Genomic DNA, 26,731 nt, shown 5'->3' on the forward strand with positions numbered 1-26,731 from the left:
TGAGTGACAGACACAGAGAGAAAGACAGATAGAGGGAGAGAGAGAGAATGGGCGCGCCAGGGCTTCCAGCCTCTGCAAACGAACTCCAGACGCGTGCGCCCCCTTGTGCATCTGGCTAACGTGGGACCTGGGGAACCGAGCCTCGAACCGGGGTCCTTAGGCTTCACAGGCAAGCGCTTAACCACTAAGCCATCTCTCCAGCCCTATGGTAAACTCTTAAGCATCCTTCAACCCCCAGCTTAGCCATCTTCTCTCCTCGTGCTGTCCCCACAGTGTGCACAGTCAGACAGGGTCGAGAGCCACTCGCCTCCGCTTCCGCTGTCCTGCTCCCTCCCACTCAGGACGTGACCATCCCTCTGTCAGCGTGCCTACGCTGCACTCCCACCCATTAGAGGTAATTGGCAGCCATCTCAGTCATAGGTGGCATCACAGTGTTTACCCATTTTACTTAATAATAAGTACAGTAATATTTTATATAATAAAAGTGTACGAGGAGTGGGGAACAGCAACTCAGATAAGCTAAAATGCTCTTTCTTAAGTAACAAGGGAGACATTTATTGTAAGGATGTGTACAGGAAAAGCATTGATACTGAACGGCTTCAGGGTCCACTGAAGGGTCCCTGACTGGCCCAGGGCTGCTCTGGAGCTTGTAACCTTTTTGCTTCTGCTTCACAAGTGTTGAGTTTCAGGCAGGCACCCTCAGACCCTACTTACAAGGGTCTTGGAACAACCTCCCCCACCACAGAGGGCACTGAAAGCCATAAGCACTGAATAGTTTGCAGTGTTTTCCAAATTATTTTAAGTTGATTTTTCTTTTGAGGCAAGCCCAACAGCCTGGCCTTTTTTAGTTATGAGAGAAAGTGAGAGCGAGAGAGGGAGAGTGAGCAAGAGAGAGAGAGAGAGAGAGAGAGAGAGTGCAAGAGAGCAAGAAAGAGAGAGAAAGGGAGAGAGACACAGAGAGAATTGGCACGCCAGGGCCTCCAGACACTGTAATCAAACTGCAGATGCTGTAACTGAACTCCAGCCATATGCTTCCCCTTGTGTGCACGTGCGACCTTGCCCATGAGTCACCTTGTACATCTGGCTTACGTGGGATTTAGGGAGTTAAACATGGGTCCTTAGGCTTCACAGGCAAGCGCCTTAACTGCTGAGCTATCTCTCCAGCCCTTACGATGAATTTTAAGTTAGCACAATTAGGTTTCGTTTTGGCATCTTCACACAAAATGTGTTTTTTGTTGACTTTTTCCCTCTCTCTTTTCCCCATCCCTGACCCCTCTCTACTGCTTCACCCCAGCAGCCCGTTTGTCACCTTCATGGGGCATGCGTTCTTCCCCCTTCAGCCCCTCTTTCCCCTCTCCTAGTCTCTTTTCTAGCTTCATCACTAATATGCCACTCCACTCACCTATATACCTTAAAATAATCTGGGGCTAAGGAGATGGCTCAGTGGCTAAAAGCACTTGCTTGCAAAACCTGGTGTCCTGGGTTCAATTCCCCAGTTAAGCTAGATGCACAAAGTGGTCCATGCATCCAGAGTTCATTTGTAGTGGCAAGAGGCCTTGACATGCCCATTACTTACTCTCTCACTCAAGTAAATAATTAAAAAATATTTTTAAAAAGCTAGAAAATGACCTGGGTGTGGTGGTGCATGCCTTTTATCCTACCAAGCACTCAGGAGGCAGAGGTAGGAGGTAGGAGTTGTGAGTTCGAGGCCAGCCTGAAACTACAGAGTGAGTGCTGGGTTAGCCTAGGCTAGAATGAGACCCTACCTCAAAACAAAATAAAACAAAAAAGAAGCTAAAAAATGAGAGAGAACATGAGATTTCTGTACAGCTTCCCTTGTTAAAAGAAAAAGCTCTATTTTATGCTTTGCATTAACTTTCACCCTAATTATATAACTTTTTTTTTTTTTTAAGTTTTTTGAGGTAGAGTCTCACTCTAGCTCAGGCTGACCTGGAATTCACTCTTCAGTCTCAGACGAGCCTCAAACTCATGGCAATCCTCCTACCTCTGCCTCCCGAGTGCTGGGATTAAAGGCGTGCGCCACCACACCCACCTATGACCCTTTTTTAAAGATCAACCACAAAAATGCTACCTTAGCAAATTAAAGTGAAATGTCCCAGGCTTATTTGTCCTTTCTTCCACTGTATCTTCTCAATCAATTTGTTTTTTTAGTGTGACGTCCATAACACAGCTGAGTTGGAAGGAATTATGGTTGATATACAGAATATAAACTTGTTTCTTAAAATATTTTTCATTACTTATTTGCAAGACAGACAGAGAGAAGGAGAGAAAATGAGTGAGTAGGGACATTCCAGGGCCTTTTGACACTGCAAAGGGGGTCCAGACACATGCACCACTTTATGAGCAAGCTTTATGTAGGCACTGAGGAATCATACCTGGTTCAGCAGGCTTCGCAAATATGCACCTTTAACTACTGAGCAATTTCCCCAGACCCAGAAAAATGTCTTTTAGACATTTCTAAGCAGAAAAAAAAAAAAAGTCTGTTTATGTTTATTTTGGATGCAGTTGATTTCCCCCCCCCCCCCAGATATTTCCAAGTCACAGTTAGCTGAGTATGTGATCTTGCCCCCTCAAAAAGAAAGGGTCCATTCCCTGGAACTTTGTTCTCCTTAAGCCTGCAGCAGGTGGGCCGCCTGTGAGGCAGGGCCCGAGGTCATGGGCGGTGGGGTTGTGGTGTCAGCCTGCATGGAGGAGATGAGATGGCAATGGGGATGGAGTATTTCATGTAAAGAGCCTGCTCTGGGCCGAGAGCACAGCACTGTCGGTGTGGGACAGCCTCTACGTCAAGGCTGTTTAGATTCAGGTCATCTTGTGATTGCGCAATGATTATCTACCCCGTGGGCCGCATATGCTCAGGTTCTGGGACTAGTGCTCAGCTGGCTGCTTCCCCAACCCACAGCCCCCACGGTGAAGGTGTAAGGGTCCTGCCCAGCCCCGGCCAGCTAGCGGAAGGGCCACCCAGCATCCGGGGGTTCTTGACACTTACGCTTTCGAGTAGTTGAGAACAAAGTCCACTCCTTTCTCGCTATCAAACTGGATGTCTCGGGGTAAGTCCTTGTGGTACTTGGCATCGATGCTCAAAGGGAAGCCAGGGTTCCACTCCATCCATCTAGCGTGACAAAAGAGAAGAAAACCGGGTTGAGGGCTGGCCTCTGGGTTGACTTAGCTGAAGGCTGTCGTGTTTTCTGACGAGGTAATACGGGGTGGGGGGTGACATGCTCCCTCAAAGTTCAACATATCACAGTTTGACTCTTACATCCAGCAAGGTACAGTGAGCCCTGCCAAGGTGGTGTGATAGCCAACTGGGCTGTGGCCTGAGCCTGGCAGTGGGAGGTGTGGCACGGGCTTGTACCAAAGGGCTCTGAATGAAGGAAGTGTGCACAAGTGCATAGGGAGCAGTGAAGAAGGAGGCTTTGGAGACCTCACTTATTACAGGCGACTTAAAAATATTTTATTTATTTATTCATTTGACAGAGAAAGAAGGAGAGAGAGCGAGAGAACGGGCATGCCAGGCCCTCCAGCAACTGCCAACATACTCCAAATGCACGCGCCCCCTTGTGCATCTGGCTAACGTGGGTCCTGGGGAATCGAACCTGGGTCCTTTGGCTTTGTAGGCAAATGCCTTAACCGCTAAGCCATCCCTCCAGCCCAATATAGACAACTTGGAACATCAGTGTTATTCAGGCCAGTCACAGGATAAAGAAGTGATTAAGGCTCCCAAGTAAGGCTGCCAAGCCATACCCAACCTAGATGTGTAATGTCCTGCCAACTTGGCCACTGCACACCCCTGTTTCTGTGTGTAGTGGTTGGGGGAGGGAAACAGTTTTCCTGCCTTCACAGTGGTTCCCAAGGCAGTAAGGGAAGTGGACAGGAACCATAGGCACAGGCCTCTGAGGGGCAGCTCCCTCTAGCCTGCCCGACTGCACCAAGTTTAGAGATGGCTGTTATCAAGGTTTCACCCTCCAAAGACAAGTCAAGCACTGCGTCCAATAAAGCTGTCTAGCTCCCACCTTCCTGCCCAAGCACAGTTTATACCTATCTTTTGCTTTTGTTTACTTATTTATTGAACATCATTTCTGAAAACAAGATCTCTACTCACCTCTTTGGGGCAGAGGGATTGAGCTTGTTTGCTCAAAACCAAAATGCACCTTCTGAGATTTCAGATTTTCCATATGTATTCCTGACTTTCTTCCCTTTTAACATCCCCTTAGGGAGGGAACTTTTAGACCATTAAAAAGACTTGAGTATCTCTTTCTTTCAACAGAATTTCACTTTGTAGCCAGGCTTTCACTATGTAGAGCATAAAAATAGTTTGTAAATTAAAATCTCAATAAAGAAACAGAAGAAGATTCTAGCCATGATATGATCTACCTGGTCTCTTAAAGGACACAATTTTATTCATTCCACAATTAATTATCAAGCATTTCATGTGTGTATGTGTGCCAGAAAGTGAAAGGTAAAGCAAATGGAGAGGCCTGGAGAGATGGCCTACCGGTTAAGGTGCTTGCCTGCAAAGCCTAAGGATCCAGGTTTGATTCTCCAGAATCCACATAAGCCAAATGCACAAGATGGCTCATGTGTCTGGAGTTTGTTTACAGTGGCTAGAGGCCCTGGTGTGCCCATTCTCTCTCTTTCAAATAAATAAATAAAAATAAAATATTAAACTTGTTTAAGACAAATGGAGAGGAGGACCCTAAAGAAAGGAAGAAATGGAAGGAAGCAAGCACAAGACACTTGAATGATATGGATGACTCAGTGCGCAGAAAGGAATTCTCAGAGAAGAAGGAACATATGGGGATGGAGAAACAATGACATAAAAGAACTCATGAATCTCAGATAGAAAAGAAAAAAAAGTAACTGGGCAGGGTGGCGCACGCTTTTAATCCTAGCACTTGGGAGGCCGAGGTAGGAGGATCGCCATGAGTTCGAGGTCAGCCTGAGACTCCATAGTGAATTCCAGGTTAGTTTGGGCCAGAGTGAGACCCTACCTTGAAAACAAACAAACAAACAAACAAACAAACAAACAAACAAACAAAGAATCAAACCATGATTTAGTCTCTCTGATCAGACTGGGAGTGGAAGACAGTGTGAAGTGTCGACAGACTTTGCAGATCCCCATTTTGCATCACACAGTTACAGAGGACAAGTGAGGCGCAGTTTAGCTACTACACTGCACACGTACCTGCTGTGAGGAAAATCAGCAAGTTCAACTGCACAAAGATTAGAATGAGCAATAAGCAATATGCTTAAGTATATTGATTTGTTAACTGCAAACAATAAATGTAATACTAAACACAGAAACAAAAATGTCCATGTATGTTAGTACTATTACTTTTGTAGAAATTATAGCCATGCAATAAAAGCAGAATAAAGTCATGTATTTAATAAATAATATTAATATAATATTTATTATTAGTAGAATCGATAATTTTATTATTTGTATAGATATTTATGTTTTGTTATAGGCAGGCCATTAAAACATATTAATAATATAAAAAACAAATCTTAGCATTCTTATGGCCACGTGATTAAAAACATTAGTGGTATAAGCAATGGGCAACAGGAGGCAAAAATCATTGTTTAAATTATATCACCAAATAACTAGGTAACTAAAAAGACTGATTAAAATCAAACAAATGATTAAAGCTAATAAAAGTCTTGGTAAAGGTCTAATCCCGAGGTAAATATAAGAACCAAGTCATTTATTTTTACACCAAAGGCATTTATTTACAAACAGAAAATTTCCATTTGGAATGGAAACGTCTGTTGAAACTAGATATAAAGCGACTAGACAGGTGAAGACCTAAGAGACTGGAAGTTCTACTGCCGTGTAATCCGCAGGCTCAGAGTGGGTAGAAGGGCAGCTCATAGTTTTGGATGGAAAAATTGTCACTAAGACAGCAGTACCTGGCACCGTGGGATAGAACTCAGAACAATCCTCATCATGAGAATCTTAAACTAGGGGCAGTGAGCTACGTACAGGTGCCAGCATGTATGGGGGGATTACTATAACCATAAGAGATGCTGGGGCCTGGAGTCAAAAAAGGCGCTAATCCAAAGTCCACACATACCCACACCAAAATATGTTCATATGACATGAAACTAACAGTTATTGACTGTCTGTATGCCCAATACTACTCCATATGCTCTTATTGTTTGACCTACTTAGTTATTTCAAAGACATAAGGGCTGGAGAGATGGCTTAGTGGTTAAGCGCTTGCCTGTGAAGCCTAAGGACCCTGGTTCGAGGCTCGGTTCCCCAGGTCCCACGTTAACCAGATGCACAAGGGGGCGCACGCGTCTGGAGTTTGTTTGCAGAGGCTGGAAGCCCTGGCGCGCCCATTTTCTCTCTCTCCCTCTATCTGTCTTTCTCTCTGTGTCTGTCGCTCTCAAATAAATAAATAAAAAATTAAAAAAAAAAAGACATGAAGAAGGTCTGGGCTTGGACATAGTAGTTTGTGTTTTGGAAGGCTGCTTCCCAGTGTGGTGCTAAAATGGCAGGACCTTGAAGAAGCGAGGCCTTGAAGGTCACTGGGGACTTGATCTCATGAATCAGTTGATGCCGTCTTCAAGGAACTAAACTGGAAGCCCCCTCCCTGGCCAGCTGTTACAGTGCTAAAAAGTGCTATGTGGGCTGCTGGGGGACAGAGTCATCAACACTGTTAACCAACAGTGGACCATGCAAAGTACATAGTTGGCTAGCCATGCAAGGAATGTCTACGTGTGCAATAATGGCATGATTCTTATGAGGGGGTGACCAACTGCTCTCTGACTGAATTTGAGGCCTGCTCCATGTCAGAGAATTCATGCTTGGGACTGAAAACTTAATCAAAAGCCTATGGCTGGGAAGCTCATAGACCCTAAGAGGGAAACTGCTACTGTTGCTAGGCTAAATATGTTTTGTCCCACACGCTGCCCTCTAAATATTTATGTTTATACCCATAGATTAATGCTGCTCTCACTTTTGGTCAGTGAAACTTCTTTTTGCAGATGGTGGTGACTAATGGGGAGACTCAAAACTTGTCCAAATACTGAGAAGTAACTGTTGGGTGCTCAGCACTAAATGAGACATCTATGTCACATCCTCCAAGGTTCAGAGGGCATTGTAGAAGGGGCAGAAAGAATGTAAGAACCCAAGAATGGGGAGGAGTGCTTTGAAATGCTGCCTTGCAGACACGAAGTGGCTATTGCATTCATGACTTCACAAAACCTGCACAATATTGGACCCATCAACATATAATTACTGGGGAGGGGAAAAAAGAAACAAAAGACATCAAAGATAAGGGCTAGTTAGAAAGAAAAAGAGGTTCAGTGGGAGAGGGGCAGTGGAGACAGGGAAGGGGGGGGACAAGAGACGGTAATGGGAGGGGATTATGATTCCAAATATGTTATGTTCATGAATGAAAATTATCAGTAAAAAAGTTTGCAGAAATGAAAGTGTATGACCTCACGCCACTCTCAGTTGATTTCATTTCTGTTTCTCTGCCATGTTGTGCCTAATAAGGAGCCCTTGCCAGGATGTTGGTGCCATGCATTTGAACCCTCCAGCTACCAGAATCCCGAGCCAGATAAACCTCTTTGCTTTATACATTTCTCAGTATCAGGCATCTTATTATGACAACACAAAAAGAACTAAAACAAAAAGTACTATTTTCCTCTGACTTATTAATTTTTTATTATTACCACATATGAGGTTTCATTAGGAAACTTCCATATAATACATATAATACACGTTGTGTTATTATAATGCATATAATACATTTTGATGACTGCCATACCTATTCTGTCCTTTTCCTCAGCCCTAATAGTTTTAAAAATATATTTAATTTGCTTATTTATTTGAAAGAGAGAGAGAGAACAGGCACACCAGGGCCTCCAGCCACTGCAAAGGAACTCCAGATGTATATGCCCCCTTGTGCATCTGGATTACATGGGTCCTGGAGAATTGAACTGGGATCCTTTAGCTTTGCAGGCAAAGGCCTTAACCACTAAGCCATCTCTCCAGCCCAGCCTTAATAGTTTTATGTCCTTTTAGTCCTGTGTTCTTCTCTACCCATGATCTTCTGCTTATGAGGGAAAGCATGTCCTATAAAAATGAGCAAAGTCTGTTTGAGCCATCTCTACTAAAGGGGGACATTGTCCACTGTTATAAGGGGCTTTCAGAAATAACTGAAAATGCAGAAATAGTTATAAACTCTTTCCACAGAGAGTCCCAGAAGATGAAGAACTCAATGAAAGAGTAAAAATCAGGTGATTTCATCATTAGGAAAGGCATGAAATAAAATATTTCCTTCAATTTGGATACATAGAACCCCACCAGGTACCTTCTAAAGGCTCCTAGAGATAAACTCTTAAATTCATACTTTTCAGCTCAAACTGTGCCAGCTTCTAAGGACTCATCCTCATGGGCTTCAAAACAGCTGGCTGACCCTCATTTTCAAGTCCACCAATGGGGTACAGAAGGACTCAGACTCTTGCTGACATTTCTTATAACTCCTCAGTCTTTGGTAACATGTTTCTTAAATCCTTTTCTATTTTGAGATACTTTAAATTGAGATATATGAAAATTTCCTTGGTGTAGTTCTTAACTGACAAAAATAATGTTGATCTTAGTTTTAGTATGGGTTTTGTTATGATTATTTTGTTACCCAGTCCTCCTACTTTCCTTTATTCAACCCTTCATGTTTAAAAAGTTGTAACTTTTTCACTACCTTCAAAAAAGATCTCTCTCTTTCATTTTTAGTATAATTAAAAAAAACACAAATCAATGTTATGTATTCTCAAAGACACTTCAGTTATGGGTTCTCTATTTTCTTTTCTTTTCTTTCCTTTTTTTTTTTTTTTTTTTTGAGGTAGGGTCTTGCAGTAGCCCAGGCTGACCTGGAATTCAGTATGTAGTCTTAGGTGGCTTTGAACTCATGGCGATCCTCTCACCTCTGCCTCCCAAGTGCTGGGATGGGTACTCTATTTTCAATCCAAATTCCTATAGCCCCCAAATAATAGAACTTCCTATTAAGAAAATAAAAGTCAGATTATTAACTGGTTTCAACCAATCAGATTACTTACTGTGTTGCTATTGACATTAAAAATGTTAATATACAGGGCTGGCAAGATGGCTCAGCAGTTAAAGCTCTTGCTTTCAAGCCTGCCGAGCTGAGTTTGATCCTCTTCAGCACCCGTATAAAGCCACAGGTAAAGTAGAGCACCCCTCTGTGATCTCAGAGCGTCCATGGCAGTGGGAGGCTGAGCCAGGAGAATCCAGAACCTCACAGGCCAGCTAGACCGCTGCACACCATGGTAAAACAAGAGATCCTGTCTCTAAAGAACGTAGAAGGAGCAAACACCCCGAGACTGTCCTCTGACCTCCACATGTGTCTCCCCCGCAACATTTACTTACACACCAATACAAATTTAACTACACAAAACTTAAAGACTGATAAGCTCTATGGCATACTTAATCACTGCCTACCTCAGAGACATTTGACTCAACTGACTCTCGTGGGCAATATCTGAAGATCTGAGTCAGCTAATTCTATCCAAATTATATGAAACAGCCTCCAGTGACAATGATATTCATGACTGGTGTCTCTTCCTAACAATCAACATTGTTCAATACTAAACCCAAAAGGAAACCTCACTGGAGGTGTAAGTAGTAGACTGGAAATTTTAGGAAAGTCTAAGTTGACTAAAAACAATGTAAACAGGCATAACTTAAGAGAACTCATGTTCATTAAGCCATATAAAATTTTATATCAAAAAATATACCTGTAACATAAATGACTGTACTCAAGAGCCCACATTTCCCAATTAAAAGACTCTTCAGAATGTTTCATAGTACAATTTACTAAAACATATACATAACATTTGCATTTTGCCAATAGAAAGTAGGTGGACAACATTAGAGGATGACTCCTATTGAAGTTCCATTTTGTTTTCTGATTATAAAATAAGGATTGGAGGTTGGTTGTGCTCACAAAATCCTGATTTCTCCCAAGTCTGACTTCCTTGTTTCTTCCCCTGTCTCTAATAATACTTGGTACATGGGATAAAGATAATTTTGTTGGGAAGGAATATAAGATAATACTGTATTGTTGTCTGGTTTCTTCTGTTCATTTACTTGCCCAAACTAAAATCTGGTATAATACCAAAATAATAGGATGATAACATTATTAGTCACAAATAACAGTTATTAGAATTTAGACATTCAAGTCTAATATTTGTTAAAAATTAAAACTAGTTACTCTTGGGCTGGAGAGATGGCTTAGTGGTTAAGGCACATGCCTGTGCAGCCTAAGGACCCCAGTTTGATTCTCCAGGTCCCATGTAAGCCAGATGCACATGGTGGCGCATGCGTCTGGAGTTCGTTTGCAGTGCCTAGAGGCCCCGACGTGTCCATTCTCACACATACTGTCTTTCTCTTCCTCTCTCTGTCTCTAATTAATAAATAAAAATAAAATATTAAAAAATATTTTAAAAACTAGTTACTCTAATACTTACTGCAATGGCACATGCCGGTAATTCCAGCACTTGGGAGGCCAAGGCAGAAGGTTCAGGAGTTCAAAGTCATCCTCACGTCCATAGTGTGTTCAGGGTCAGCATGTGCTACATGAGACTCTGTCTCAAACACAAAATAAAGCAAAGCAAAACTGGCTAGCCATTCCATATTAGGTTATGGCTATAAAGTCAAACTGACCCAAAGAAAACCTAAGCCTGCCAGGCATGGTGGCACACACTTTCAATCACAGTGCTTCGGAGGCCAAGGTAGGAGGATTGCTGTGAGTTTGAGACTAGACTGAGACTATGTTGTGAATTCCAGGTCAGCCTGGTCTAGAGTGAAATCCAACCTCAAAAACAAACAAACAAAAAACCTAATATAATAAATTATCTCAAGGACTCCAAACAGCAAATAAAATAAAGAAGACTTAGGGGCTGGCACTATAGCTCAATGGTAGAGTGGTTGCCTGGTATGTTCAAAGCTTGTAGTAAATCCTCAGTACTTTTGAAAAAAAAAAACATACAAAATATGTAACTAAAGACATAAGGGTTTAATCAACATTGTCAGTCTGGTTAAGGTGTATGATAATACATACAAAAGACTTTTGGGGGCTGGAGGGAAAGCTTAGCAGTTAAGGCATTTGCCTGCAAAGCCAAAGGACCCTGGTTCAATTCCTTAGGACCCACGTTAGCCAGATGCACAAGGGAGTGCATGCATCTGGAGTTCATTTGCAGTGCCTGGAGGCCCTGGCGTGCCCATCCTCTCCCCCTCTCTCCTTCTTTCTCTGTAAAATAAATAAATAAATAGATAAGTAAAAATATTAAAATTTTTTTTTTCTTTGGTAAGAATGCCCACTTCCTGGGCTGGAGAGATGGCTTAGCGGTTAAGCGCTTGCCTGTGAAGCCTAAGGACCCCAGTTCGAGGCTTGGTTCCCCAGGTCCCACGTTAGCCAGATGCACAAGGGGGCGCACATGTCTGGAGTTCGTTTGCAGAGGCTGGAAGCCCTGGCGCTCCCATTCTCTCTCTCCCTCTATCTGTCTTTCTCTCTGTGTCTGTCGCTCTCAAATAAATAAATTAAAAAAAAAAAAAGAATGCCCACTTCCTTTATCTGTTATTATTATTGGTGTGTGTGTGTGGTGTGTGCATGTGTCTGTGCTTATGTGTGTGGTGTATGTCTGTGTATGTGCTCATGCGTGTGCATGTGTCTTTGCTCATGTTGCATCTCATATGCTCACCTGCAGTGGCTGGACTGGACGATTGGGTGTGATGCTCCATGACTTTTTGTGGTGGTTTGAATCAGATGTCCCCATAAACTCAGAGGTTCTGAATGTTTGGCTTACAGGTGGTGCCCATTTTGGAGGTGAAGCCTTGCTTGAGGAGGAGATGTCCTCCTGGGAGCCGGCTTGGGGGAGTTATAGCCCAGCTTCCCCCTGACAGAACTCGGTTCACTCTCCTGCTGTGCTTTCCACCTTCTGTGGCGGAGGTGATGTTCAGCCTCTGTTCTACCTGCTCTTTTTTTTTAATAGAGAGAATGAGAGCTAGAGTGTATGAGCGAGAGAGAGGGGGGGGGAGGGAGAGGGGGAGGGAGGGGGAGAGAGGGAGAGAGAGAACTGGAGCACCAGTGCCTCAGCCACTGCATTCGAACTCCAGACACTTGTGCCACCTAGTGGGCATGTGCAACCTTGCACTTGCCTCACCTTTGTGCATCTGGCTTACATGGGATCTGGAGAATCAAACATAAGTCTTTAGGTTTCACAGGCAAGTGCCTTAACCACTAAGCCATCTCTCCAGCCCTACCTGTTCTTTTTTCTTTTAAATATTTTATTGATTAGTTATTTGCAAGGAGAGAGAGACAGACAGACAGAGAGAGAGAGAGAGACCTACTGCTACCACAAACTTGAGACACATGTACCACTTGGTGTAACTGGCTTTACATGGGTACTAGAGAATTGAACCTGGCTGTTAGGCTTTGCAATCAAGTACCTTTAACAGCTGAGCTATCTCTCTTGTCTTCTATTTGAACTGGAGTCTCTTACTGATCCTGGGGACTGTGTTGTTTTCAGGAGCCCTGGCAATTCTCAGATCCCTGCTGTCCTGGGACTGATGTTCCACATATGCATGGCCATGCCCAGCTGTGTAGGTAGGTCCTAGGGGTCAATCTCAAGTGCTCCTTCTGACCTGGTCAAGCCCTCATGCGTGTGCAGGAAACACCCTTAGCCATGGAGCACTCTCTTCAGCCCTGTGTTTATTTTTCTAGGCCATACTGCATTATGCTAACTGTAGGTTGTATGTGTTATGTCAGATACAAAGGGTGAAAAAAAAAATCAAACCTAGATCATGACAGCTAGAAAACTGACATAAAAATAGTTTTCTTTTCTTCTTTTTAAAAGGTTATTATTTATTTATTTGCAAGAGAAAGAGAGAGAGAGAGAGAGAGAGAGAGAGAGAGACTGAGAGAGAGAGAGAGAGAGAGAGAATGTGAATATGGCTGCACAATGGCCTCCAGCCACTACAACAAATTCTAGATGAATGTGCTGCTTTACGTAAGGGATTCCTTCTTCAACAGCTTCACCAGCTATCTTCTCTCCTAAAGACTGCTCTCCTAACTACTTAGCTTCATCTCCATCAGCTCCTAGGAATGCGCTTCCTTAGTGCTGTGGACATAAAACAATACTTGCCCTCTATATGCACAGAGTGTGATGCTTAGCCAACGGGGGCAGTTGTGTTGCCAGAAAGCCAGCCATCCCTACGTTAGATTCTACAGGGTGGATTGACTAATCAGATCCTTGTGACTGTGGAGAGTTTGGGGATAATCTTTAGTACACTTAATAGCTCTTTATTGCCCATGTCTGTGTTGACCTAACATCCTTTCATCTGACAGGCAGGACCTTAGGAATGTATTAACAGACCACCAGCTTCCACCAACCCAAAAGCTCGAAAGGTCATCGGATGACATCTAAAACCCATAGCAGAGTACACTTTACTGTGACCTGCACGTACGCGTTCCCACCGGTGTATTTGAAAAATGTGTTCATTCGTGACTTTCTTTTGTCCTGTGAGTATGAAAGTTGCTGTAACTGCTTCCATGTTGGCACATGTTACTTGGAGCAACTTGCATCCAGGTTCCTAGCCATGGTCATACATATCTGGCTCTGAACAAATTATCCCTAACTTCTTTTGAAGTGAGATCTGTGTTTTGAGTCAACAAATCAGAGTTCTGGAAATGAATCTGCCAGTAATGCAACCCCCCGTCTATCAGGACGTCTGTACAAGTTGCGTTTCTGCAGCCCTGTTTGTGATATTTACAGTAAATGAACATGTGGCTAGGGGCCAACCTGGGTTCCCATCAACTTATGGTCCATCTGCATAAAGCAAGAAGTACTCAGCAATTTATGAAGAGGAAAAGAACGGTTGAAAGATTGCTCAGTGATTAAGGCACTTGCCTGCAAAGCCTAACGACCCAGGTTTGATTCCCTAGGACCTACATAAAGCCAGATGCACAAAGTGGCACATGCATCTGAAGTTTGTTAGCAGTGGCTAGAGTCCCTGCTGTGCCCATTCTCTCACTCCCTCTGATAAAATTGTTAATAAAAATTTATAGATCATAATAATCTATAAACATTCATATATTTATAATATCTCAATATTAAAATAAATATTAACTTTTATATTTATAACTTTTATAAACTTTTAAAATATTTATAACTAAACATTGTACTTCTCTAATAATAATTTTCATAAAAGTATTTTAAAAACAGGAGAAAAGAAGATATTATTTCACACCCAGTGCATGTACAGGAATGAAATGTCTCGGGACAGAGGTGTGTTGACTTTGGACACAGGGGTGGAGCGATTGTCCTGGAACAGCTGGTCGGGGTGCAAAGGGGCAGAACCCCTCTGGAAAAGCTAGAAAACTTATAACGAACGTGTTCTCAGATCCTGCAAGTCTTCTAGAAATACTCCCTAAAGAAACTCGCCCACGAGAACCCAAACAGATGCTCATTCCTAGGATCTGGTAAAGATGGCTCACTCCCCACACAACAGAACAAGATATACAAACATTTCAAAAGTATACACACCTATATGTTTCCTGGCCGGTCTTCAAAGTTTACTGGTGAGTGAAAAATGCAAGTCACAGAAGCATTAGGCTAAGTGCTATATATTAAAGTACCTGGGCTGGAGAGATGGCTTAGCGGTTGAGCGCTTGCCTGTGAAGCCTAAGGACCCCGGTTCGAGGCTCGGTTCCTCAGGTCCCACGTTAGCCAGATGCACAAGGGGGCGCACGCGTCTGGAGTTCGTTTGCAGAGGCTGGAAGCCCTGGCGCGCCCATTCTCTCTCCCTCAATCTGTCTTTCTGTGTCTGTCGCTCTCAAATAAATAAATAAATTAAAAAAAAAAAAGTACCCACAGCTGTGTGTGAGCCACACCGACAGGCGCTGTCAGAGTGAGGGCCGTGGGCTTCTGACCTCGGTCATCTTTTTTGTCTCCCTTCACAGATGGGCAAATGAAGAGAGCCAGCAGACTTTTGACCTATGGGACTATTCTCAACTGTCACTCGACTTCTGGACTGAATCTGGGAGTCTGAGCACACGTGTAAAGGGAGCATTCCCAGACTGTGCTGAACGCGCAAAGTTCAGCATTTCCTGAACGGAAACAGAGGAGGGAGTCAGAGAAGGACAGATGAGGGGAAGAGGACAAAAACCCCATAATGCGATCTAAGAAAGGGACAGCAGCTCACCAGAAAGCCCTCCGCTCCTGTCCACAAGTCCAAGGTTGTGATGATAGCATCAACCAGCCTCTGGAAAATCAAACCGGTCTGTGTTCTGTTAGGTGAGTGGATAGCAAGTCTAATTAGGTTCCCACTAATGCTTACCAAGGTGTTAATGGCTGATGACAAATTAAGTTGATCATATGAGCATTGTGTCTTAGCCCAGGTCTACAAGACAGAAGTGCTTGGAGAAGTGGCCGTAAGGATTGTCGTGGAGGCTGAATGGGAGGACAGCCAAAGAAGGATGGGGACCGGCAGGCCCGTGGGATGGAGGCAGGTCTCAGATCATCTACATGCTGTACCACGCACAGTAGTGTCCAAAGACACCATATGGTGTTGAGCAGAAAGACCAATAAACAGAAAATTCATACACCCTCAACATGACCCACAGTACAATCAGATCACTTTCTCATCTGGAACTAAAGGTACAAAAGACTTTTTAGTGAATTGGCACGTATGCCTCTTGCCCCTGCAAATGAATGCCACAGCCTTGCACCGCTCTTTTGAATGTGGCTTACATGGGAATTAATTGGGAATTGAATGCGGGCCAGAAAGTTTTGCAAGCAAGTGCCTTCGACCATATTCCCACCCTAGTATACAAAAGTCTTTTAAACTTTTTTTTAAAAAAAATTTATTTATTTGAGAGCGACGGACACAGAGAGAAAGACAGATAGAGGGAGAGAGAGAATGGGCGTGCCAGGGCTTCCAGCCTCTGCAAACGAACTCCAAGATGCGTGCGCCCCCTTGTGCATCTGGCTAACGTGGGACCTGGGGAACCGAGCCTCGAACTGGGGTCCTTAGGCTTCACAGGCAAGCGCTTAACCACTAAGCCATCTCTCCAGCCCAAAAGTCTTTTAAACTTTTAAAAAAAAATTTTATTTTTGTTTATTTATTTGACAGAGGGAAAGAGGGAGAGAGAGAGAGAGCACGCCAGGCCTCCAGTCACTGCAAATAAACTCCAGATGCATGCGCCACCATGTGCATCTGGCTAACATGGGTCCTGGGGAATTGAACCTGGGTCCTTTGGCTTTGTGGGCAACCCCCTTAATGGCCAAGCCATCCCTCCAGCCCAAAGTCTTAAACTTTTTAATTATGAGGGTAACCAGCTTCCCTCTAATTCAATTTGAGGCCTATTCCATGGGAGTGAATTCATGCCTGAGACTGAACATCTAGTAAAAGTCTATGGCTGGGAGGGTCACAAACCCTAGAGGGAAAGTTACTACCACTGTTTGACTATATGGATACATTCTGCCCACGAAAGTGCCCTGTAAACACTTACATCTGTGTGCCTATGTTAGCGCTCCTCTCACTTTTGGTTAGAGAGGTAACTGCGGTGGAGACTCAAAACTTGTCAAGGTGCTGAGAAGAAGTGACAGTTGAGTGTTCAGCCCTTCATGAGCCGTCTCTATCACACCATCTGCTGGCTCAGGGGATCGTGGAGGAGGAAGTAGAAAGAATGTAAGAGCCAAGGAATTGGGAGGAGCGTTTTGGAATGATGTCTCCCAGTCACCAAGTGGCCACTGTAGCCACAACCTGGCAGCAGCCACTGTTATCTGCAAACGACCTGCACAGTACTGGACTCCACCAACAGCTTGTCATGGATGATGGAGGAAGGGAGAGAGAGAGAGAAAGAGATGTTAACATAGAAGAGGTAACAGGAGAAAAGTGAGGCTTCAGTGGTGGGGTTGTGGTTGGGACAGGGGAGACAAAGGAGGGTGGAGGAAAGGGATTATGTAAATTTTAAAATAAAGTATTTTATAATTTACAAAAAAGACTGTCATCTATGAATGGCAATCATGGGTACCTTCATTTTTATCTAGCTTCCCTAACAGACCTCGATAGACCTTCCAGTGCAGTGTTGAATAGAGGTGACGAAATCAGGGCTGGAGAGATGGCTTAGTGGTTAAGGCACTTGCCTGCGAAGCCTAAGGGCCCAGGTCTGGTTCTCCAGGACCCACGTAAGCCAGATGCACAAGGTGGCAAATGCATCTGGAGTTTGTTTACAGTGGCTGGAGGCCCTGGTACACCCATTCTCTCCCTGCCTTCCCCCTACCTCTCTCTCAAATAAATAAATAAAGTAGTTAATAAAAAAAAGAAGTGGCAAAATTGAACATCTTTATTGTGTTCCTTGAACTTAGGGAAAGGCATTGGTATTAATTGAATTCTCTGTAGATGTTCTTTATTGGGTTTCAAGAAGCTTCTTCAGTTCTAATTTTTTGAGTGTTTCTGTTATGAAAGAGGCTAAATGTTCTCAAATATATATTTTTATAGATCTATTGATATGTTTGTGGATGCTTTTATGTTAGTATTAATATATTAGTATAATAATTTTAAAATTTATTTATTTATTTGCAAGTAGAGAGAGAGAGAGAGAGAGAGACAGAGAGAGAGACAGAGAATGAGAATGGATGTGCCAGGGCCTCTAGCCACTGCAATCAAACTCCAGATGCATGTGCCACCCTTTGCATATGGCTTTATGTGGGTACCGGGGAATTCAAACCCAGGTTGTTAGATTCTGCGGGCAAGCACCTTAACTGCTGAGCCATGTTAAAAAGCCTTGTAGGGCTGGAGAGATGGCTTAGCAGTTAAACGCTAGCCTATGAAGCCTAAGAACCCCGGTTCGAGGCTCGATTCTCCAGGACCCACGTTAGCCAGATGAAGGGGGCGCACACATCTGGAGTTCGTTTGCAGTGGCTGGAAGCCCTGGTGTGCCCATTCTCTCTCTCTCTTTCTCTGTCTGTCGCTCTCAAATAAATAAATAAAAATAAACCAAAAAAATTTAAAAAAAAGCCTTGTATACATCAGATAAATTTTGTTTCATACTGTGTGAAGCTGGTTTGCTAGAATGTGTTGAAAATTTCTGCAATTGTGTTCTTAAGGGATACTATTTTCTTTTCATGATGCCTTTTGTCTAGTTTTGGTGTGATGAAATGAGTTGGGAGTTGGGAAGTATTGCTTTTCCCTGTACTTTTGGAAGACTTTCTGGATGATTGGTATTAATTCCTTAAATGTTTGATAGAAGTTACCAATGAAGCCATCTGGGCCTGATCTTTAAAACTGTCAATGCAATCACTTCACATGTGATTTATATAACCTATCTAAGTCAGTTTGGCAGTTTGTGTCTTTTTAGGTGTGGTGGTTTGAATGTGAATCCTCATGGTGTTTTAAATTATTTTATTTTTACTTATTTATTTGATTTTTTTTTGTTTTGTTTTGTTTTGTTTGGTTTTTTGAGGTAGGGTCTCACTCTGGTCCAGGCTGACCTGGAATTAACTCTGTAGTCTCAGGGTGGCCTTGAACTCATGGCAACCTCCTACCTCTGCCTCCTGAGTGCTGGGATTAAAGGCATGCGCCCGACTACTTATTTATTTGAGAGAGAGAGAGAGAGAGAGAGAGAGAGAGAGAGAGAGACAGAGAGACAGAGAGACAGAGAGAGAATGGGTGTACCAGGGCTTCCAGCCATGGCAAACGAACTCCAGATGCATGCACCACCTTGTGCATTTGGCTTACGTGGGTCCTGGGGAATTAAGCTGAGGTCCTTTGGTTTTGCAGGCAAGGGCCTTAACAACTAAGCCATTTCTCCAGCCCCTCAGGGTATTTTTTAAAATTAAAGTTAAGCTTCCTACTTGAGCCTCCAGTGGGTAGAACCCTGGTGGGGAAGATGCGTGTCCCTGGGGGCAGATCTTGACATCCAGCCCTGAGGTGTGTTCAGAGCCAGTCTGAGCTCTGGCTGTGGGGTTTGCTGGCTGTTACTGTTTGCTTGTGTCGGAGTCTCCCTCCCTCTCTCCCTCTCTCTCTTTCTCTCTCTTTCTGCTGTGATTGCCAGAGTGAGCCAGCTTCTTCTGCCATGATGGAACTTCCTCTGGATTCTGTAAGCCTGAGATCAACCCTTTTCTCCCATAAGCGGCTTCTGGTTGGGTGTTTGTCCCAATAATGAGAAAGTAATTGCAACACAAGGCTTTGTCCATTTCATCTTAAGTTGGCATACAGTTGTACCTAGTGTTCTTTAGTTATTCATTTTAATTTCTATAAAGAGAGAATTTTTCCTCAGGTCTAATTTTAGCAATTTGGACCCTCCTTCTCTTCGCCTGTGATCTGATGGCTTGTCAGCTTTGTGTGGATCATGTGTCATTTTTTTTTTTTTTTCAGAGCTGAAGTATCATGAGAAGCCATGAAAAGTGAGGGCAGTCTCTGGGGCAGCAGGTGGGTGAAGGGTTAGGTAGCTCAAGGTTTTATTGCTCTACTTCTCCCATGTGCAATACCCTCTCAGCTGTAATCATAGATGAAGTGAAGCTTGGGGACTTACCACAAGTGATGGTTCTTGTGCTGTGGGCAGGGCTATCTCATACAAGCATCAGGGGGCACTAGGCACAGCCACTTGGACCATGTCATAACTCACCGGTACTGTTTTTGCCGAGTCTCCAATTCTTTACGCCTGTGCTGCTTGAGAATGTGAATTTGGTCATCTCGGGCCAACTTTGCTGTGGAGGAAGGACACGTATGAAAGGAGCCCAAAATAATCATGTTCGCGGTCAGCATTTCCTGCCAGCAGAGGAGAAGGGGTGCTGAACAGTGTAGGTGAGATTGGCACAGCTTCCCTTCACCAGTGGAGTCCTGGAAAGCATGGCCTCATCCTTTAGAGTACACCCCCATTTTTTAAAAATTTTATTTATTTATTTATTTATTTGAGAGCGACAGACACAGAGAGAAAGACAGATAGAGGGAGAGAGAGAGAATGGGCGCGCCAGGGCTTCCAGCCTCTGCAAGCGAACTCCAGATGCGTGCGCCCCCTTGTGCATCTGGCTAACGTGGGACCTGGGGAACCGAGCCTTGAACTGGAGTCCTTAGGCTTCACAGGCAAGTGCTTAACCACTAAGCCATCTCTCCAGCCCTAGAGTACACCCCCATTTTAAGGTGGGCAGAGTGACCCATGAGAATGTTGAATAGCTTTGCCCTTGAACTTTTCCCAAGATCGCATACCCTAGTGTGTGTTCTCTCTCCCTCCTCTCTCTTCCCCATCCCTCTGCCTCTTGATAGGACCTTGCCGTGTAGCTCAGGAACTTACAGTTTTCTTGCCTCAGATTCCTGAGAGCTAATGAATGGCTTTTTAATATGTGACTCAAGTTCCCCACTCTTATAACAAAATTGCTTTTTCAAAAGGCAAATCCATTTCTTTGTGCTCCTGGCCACTGGATCAGCAAAACCTCAGGGTCCGGCCCTTTAGTGCTCAGCGAGTTGGATCCATAGTCAGATGTATGAATGAGGCTTGGTGCTTACTGGGATTTCTAGGGCTTCCAGGGGCTGGACAGATTATTCTCTGCTTTTCCGAGGCACCTGCAATCTCTAGTCCGCTTGGGAGGGGCTCTCATGAGGCCCTTCAGCATACTGCCTCTGTGTGAACCCCAGGGCGCACGGTCCAGAGCTGTCTGCCTACTCCAGGTGATAGTCATTTCATGTGCATACAATTGTTTCATTTTTATTTTTATTCCTTTGACACAGCATTTTCTATAGCTTGGGCTGGCCTGGGACTCCAAATCCTCCTGCTTTTCTACCTCCTGGGGCTATAGGTGTGTATTATCATGCCAGGCTTTGATGGGCAGTTTCAGATCACTGTAGATTCATTCTGTAATTCTTATTTATTTATTTGAGAGAGAAAGAGAGAGAGAGAGAGAAGGAGAGAGAGAGAGAGGGAGAGAATGAATACACCAGGGCCTCCAGCCACTGCAAAGGAACTCCATGCATGCACCCCCTTGTGCATCTGGCTTACATGGGTCCTGAAGAATCAAACCTGGGTCCTTTGGCTTTGTAGACAAACGCCTTAACTGCTAAGCCATCGCTCCAGCCCCTGGTGAAGTTTTAAGCTCTTTCATTGTACCAAACACGTGGGCTGAACACACCCACACACCCAAGTTTCACTAAGAGAACTGCTCTGTCTCCCCATCCTTGAGAATGTTAGCAGATCCCCCCCCCCCCACCAATGACTGATAGAATTTCCCAGGCCCCAGCAGGATGACAAGGGCAGCTGCCTCTGGACCGAGTGCAGCAGAGTCCAGGAGCAGCTTGCGAGCTTCTCGTGACCCCTTCAGTGAACCTGCCCTGATGCACATGCTCTGGTTACCGGGCTCACGGAGACGGTCCTTTCGCATTTATGATCAACCTGAGGTACAGAGGTGAACTTCCAGACCTAAGGCAGCAACGTGCCTGTGAGCACTGGAATCACCTGTGGGGCGATTGCAGGCCTTGTTCATCCCAATGCATTCATTGTGCCCTCTCGCATAGCCTTTGGTATTAAACGGTGTCACTGTTGTGCTCCTGCCCCTGAGTGCATGCTGTGACTGTGCACACCTAGAGCATATGGTGGATTCACACCACGCCACCTTCCAAATCAGACCCGAAGTCCGGTAGCTTCCACTCCTTGCCTCTGGGAACACTTGCTCTTGCAAACCAGCCACCATGTAAGAGGTGTGCCCACACAGAGGCTGCCGCACTCTGAGAATCCTGGAAGAATGAGATGTCATGTACAGAGGGAGGTCCACGGGACACCGAGGTGCTGAACATTTGGGAGGAGAGCCACCTTCAATGTAAACCCTCCAGCCTTAGCCCCCTGGACGAACGACACAGAGGAACTGCCCAGCATAGCCTTTCCCAGTCTGCAGACCTGCATGACCAAGAGCATAATTAAATGGCTATTTAAAGCTCAAATGGTTGGGCGCTTGTAGTGGACAAAGAAACTTGTTAGCCAACTAGCTTATTTGTGTCTTAAACACCACCCTCTCTACCTTATCCTGTTCCTCAAAGCTTACCCTTAGACACAGTCCTGGGGACTGATGAGAGCAGAGAGCCGGGAGAGAGCACAGGAGGGCCGTTTCTTGCTACTCCTCTTGGCACTGTCTCCAAGCCTGTCCACCTTCTCAAGTGGGGGCCATGCCTTGTCTGTGGGCACTCGCCCTCTGGATTATGCTTCCTTTCTCCCCCTCCATCAGCCCATGGGGATTAGCCATGCTCATGTCTCCCCACTTAAGTGGGCTCTCTGCAGCACAATACTCCCCAATCTGCCTGTACCAGGAGGTACGTAGCAGGAAGGAGAGTCGAGCACCTTTCAAGCACTAGGAAATTAGAAGTGCCTTGTCTTTAGCTTTCCTTGTTCCATTCATATGACAAAGGAATTCTATATTATTTATCTATTTATTTATTTTAAAGCTAACTGCCTTCCCTAGCTCCTCTCATTTCCTCCTCTCATAAGACACTCTTTTTAAAATTATTTTTTTAATTTTAATTTGAGAGAGAGAGAGAGAGAGAGAGAGAGAGAGAGAGGGAGGAGAGGAGAGGAGAGAGAGAGGAGAGAGAATTGGCACACCAGGGCCTCAGCCACTGCAATTGAACCCTAGACGCACCACCTAGTGGGTAGATTCGACCTTGCATTTGCCTCATCTTTGTGTTTCTGGCTAATGTGGGATCTGGGGAGTCAAACATGGGTCCTTAAGATTCACAGGCAAGTGACTTAACTGCTAAGCTATCTCTTCAGCCCCAGCAATTCTATATTTTTTCTTGCTGAGGTAGATGGGCAAAACACCTTCTAGACACAAGTCTAGAAGTCCATTCTAGAAGTCTTTTTGGAATTTGGTTTCTTGAGTCAAGTTCCACATCAAGGACAATGGGATGTGATCTGATGGCCAAAGGACATGGAGATGGAGAACTTTCTTGTTTTATATCAAAAAGTGGAAGGTAATCATCACCCTTGCCTCATTTACACCTCGCAGCTGTGAAAGATGAATGCACGGGCAGGGCATGCTGTGTGCATGAGAGGTGTTAAATGCTGCCACAAGAAGCAGCAGACTCCTCATTATAGCGGCTGCCAACCTGGAAGCAAACCCAAGGGCTATGACTAGAACTCAGTGGAAGTTTGCCAGGCATAAATTTGATCCTTGCATGCTAATAGGTTAGTGTGTGAGGGCAGCCACTTAGGGACAGATCAGCCTTAGCTGACCTCTGACCCGCCTTCCCCTTTCTGTACCTGACCAACTGTGTGCCTCGGAAAAAGAATGGCCTCCTGAGGAAGTACCAGACTGGGGTCTGCACATCTAGGGTCTTGGGAGGCGTAAGTAGGCGAATCACAAGTTCAAGGCCAACCTGGGATACATAATGAGTTCAAGGCCAGTCTCAGGTACATAGTGAGACTGGGACTTTGCCTCCAAACAAAGTAACAAACACAGATTAAGCATCCCGGCTTGCCCATGGCCCCTGAAGCTGGCATTCTGGGAGGTAGCTCTAATCTAGCCCTTCCTCCCTCGGCCTACAGGAGGCGCTCTGGGCTCACAAGCCCGACTATGATCTCACAGGGGACAGAGAGAGTCTTGTGCACCCTGATACCTACAGAGCTGCCCATCTATTTGCCGCAGAGTCTCCCCACAAGTCCTTACTAGTAGGGACGCCCGTATCACCTGCAGTGCAGAGAGAGACCACAGCCGGCATGTGTCCTGGGACCACTAGGCTCCAGTCTGGAGCTTGTCGGTGCCCAGGGGAGATCACACCTCCTGCAAAGGCGTGAGGCACAGGGTGGTGCTCTGCCCCCAAAACTGCACGATCACGCCCCAAAATATGGTCGTCTGAGGAGGGTCGCCCTGGCTCGCAGGAAGCCCGGGAGCGTAGGGCCCGAGGCAGCTTACCGCGCCCATCCCTCAGGACAATCTCGCCCTCGCCCGTGATCCAGCGGTAGCAGGGGAACTCGACGTAGTCCCCGCGCGGCGTCTTCAGCGTGATGTACTTCAGGTACCAGTCGTCGTGCAGCCAGTACTTGCGCTTCTCGATCTTCACCAGCTGGATCTCGCCCAGGTCTTCGTCCACCGTCACATCGTACGAGTCAACCTGCGCAGGAGGACGGGAGAATCAACGCAAGGGTGGTCTCCTGGGCCTGGTTCTGAAGGGGGAGGGGGGGAACATGTCTTCCCCAACATGCTGCGCTGGAGTACTGGATCTTTTTTTTTTTTTTTAATTTTTATTTATTTATTTGAGAGTGACAGACAGGGAGAGAGAGGGAGAGAATGGGCGCGCCAGGGCCTCCAGCCACTGCAAACGAACTCCAGACGCGTGCGCCCCCTTTGTGCATCTGGCTAACGTGGGTCCTGGGGAACCGAGCCTCCAACCGGGGTCCTTAGGCTTCACAGGCAAGCGCTTAACTGCTAAGCCATCTCTCCAGCTCAAGTACTGAATCTTTTGAGTTAAAAGGACTTAAAAGGCCCTGACCTTGGCCCTGCTTGTTTAAGTGGAGTATGAAGTCCTCATGTGAAAGATTTCCTCTATACAGCAAAGGAAAGTAGGTTGTTTTCTTCCAGGATGAGACGCTGAAACTCAATCTGTATGAGTAGACCTTGTTAAGCTAATCTTCACCTTCCTAATTATGTCTCCATCTGATTAAATAACCTAGTTCAAACCTCTTTCTATGTCATATTCCATAAGTAACTATCTTTGTACAGTTGAGTGTCTAAATGAATGATTTTTGGGTCTTCATTTCCTTTTGAGTAAGGTATGGCATGTATTACTTGTATTAACTGAATTTGTATGCTTTTGTCCTGTTACTTTGGTTTATGTCAATTTAATTCTGATGACTACTTGGTCCCAAATAACATGAAGTAAAATTTTCTTTCCTCTATAGTAGTTCATTTAGCCATGATTCTTAAAAAAACCACCTTAGCTGACAAAAATTCTATGTTTATGGAGTCCAGTGTGGCATCTCAATACATGTATACAAGGTGTAATGTCTGAGCTAGGGTAATGAGCATTTCTGTCACCTCAAACACTTGTCTTAGAAACATTGCAAATGCTCTTTTCTAGCTATTTTGAAATTTGTGATAAATTACAGTGCCTATCGTACCTAGTATGTTGCAGAAAACTCGAAGGTACCCTTCCTGTCTCACTTCACTTTGCTGCCTGTTACCCAATCTCCCTCAATGCCCTCCCTTCCTTCCTGGCCACTACTGACCACTATTCTTTCTACTATGCTTTTCAGCTTCCACATGAGTGGCAAGATAAAGTATTTGCCATTCTGTGCCGACCCATTTCACTCAGCTGTCCCAAATAATGGGATTTCACTCTATTTTTGTGTGACAGTAGCATTTCATTGCATAAACATATATAATATCATTTTGCTTCCTTTTGGTGTTTTCTGTGCATTCGTGTGTATTGTGTTTTTGTCTGTGTAGCACATGTGCATAGGTACCAGTGCAGGTGCAAAAATGTGTGTGCATGTGTGTGAGTGCACGCATGTGGAGATCACATGTGTGGATTGTTCTCTCTCTCTCTCATACATATATATATATAATTTTTTTGAGACAGAGCCTCTCACTGAACCTGGAGCTCACTGATTTGGCTAAACAAGCTAGCCAGCAAGCCTTAGGGATACTTCTATCTGCATCTTCCCAGTGCTGGGATTACAGGCGCTCACAGCTCATCCATGATTGCTGGGGACCCAAACTCAGGTACCCATGTTGCTTGGTGAGCACTTTACCAACTGCCCAGGCTCTACCAGATTCTCTTTACTCGTTCTTCTGAGCACCAGCGGACACTAGTTGATTTTATATTGTTAAACTAGGTTCTTTTTTTAAATCAAAAAATATTTTATTTATTTGATAGAGAGAAAGAGAGAAAGAGAGAAAGAAGGGAAGAGAGAGAGAGAGAGAGAGAGAGAAAATGGGCTCACTAGGGCCTTTAGCCACTGCAAACGAACTCCAGATGCATGTGCCACCTTGCACATCTGGCTTATGTGGGACCCGAGGAATCCAATGTTGGTCCTTTGGCTTTGCAGGCAAGCACTTTAACTGCTGAGCCATCTTTCCAGCCCCCCACCCTGCCCTCACCCCACTGTAGGCTTTTTATAAGGAATGGGAAGTTGGTTTTTTTTTTTTTTTTTTTTTTACAAGCCTCTCAGTGCTGAACACAATGAGCAGTTTGCATGTGGTGGATGTGGCCGAGGCCAGACACTGTAGTCAGAATGGGGAAGCGTCCTTGCCAGGCCCTGTGGTCAGGGCCAGGGTCCTCAGTTAGAAACAGTTTCTGCCGGGCGTGGTGGCACATGCGTTTAATCCTAGCACTCGGGAGGCAGAGGTAGGTGGATTGCCGTGAGTTCAAGGCCACTCTGAAATGACAGAGTTAATTCCAGGTCAGCTTTGACTAGAGTGAGACCCTACCTCAAAAACAAACAAACAAACAAACAAACAAACAAACAAACAAACAAAAGAAACAGTTTCTGAGGGTAGAGGCGCTAGGCCCCTGGATTGGGACGACACATTTGGGGTCTTTCTGTGAGGATGTGAGGCTATCTCTAACCAGATGGTCTCCTGTGGGAGAGGGCATGTCCTGCCTGGCTGACTCTGAGGAGGGGCACCTCTGCCCGACAGGAAATCAGGGGTGCTCACAAGGTCACCCAGAGAGCCAGGATTCTGTGGGCCCTGG

The 26,731-nt window shown here is 44.8% G+C and overlaps 1 protein-coding gene across 1 annotated transcript in view; it reads right to left on the reverse strand.

Annotated features, from left to right (window-relative positions):
• Alox5 (arachidonate 5-lipoxygenase) overlaps positions 1 to 26,731 on the reverse strand; it is a 57,513-nt gene that overhangs the window by 21,814 nt on the left and 8,968 nt on the right. The window contains exons 2-4 of the mRNA XM_004658052.2: positions 23,950 to 24,148; positions 19,683 to 19,764; positions 3,008 to 3,130 (exon numbers count right to left, since the gene is read on the reverse strand). Of these exons, the coding sequence (XP_004658109.1) occupies positions 3,008 to 3,130; positions 19,683 to 19,764; positions 23,950 to 24,148 (404 nt within the window). The remainder of the gene's footprint in view (positions 1 to 3,007; positions 3,131 to 19,682; positions 19,765 to 23,949; positions 24,149 to 26,731) is intronic.

This window comes from Jaculus jaculus, chromosome 18 (genome assembly GCF_020740685.1).
Source record: "Jaculus jaculus isolate mJacJac1 chromosome 18, mJacJac1.mat.Y.cur, whole genome shotgun sequence".
Classification (NCBI taxonomy): domain Eukaryota; kingdom Metazoa; phylum Chordata; class Mammalia; order Rodentia; family Dipodidae; genus Jaculus; species Jaculus jaculus.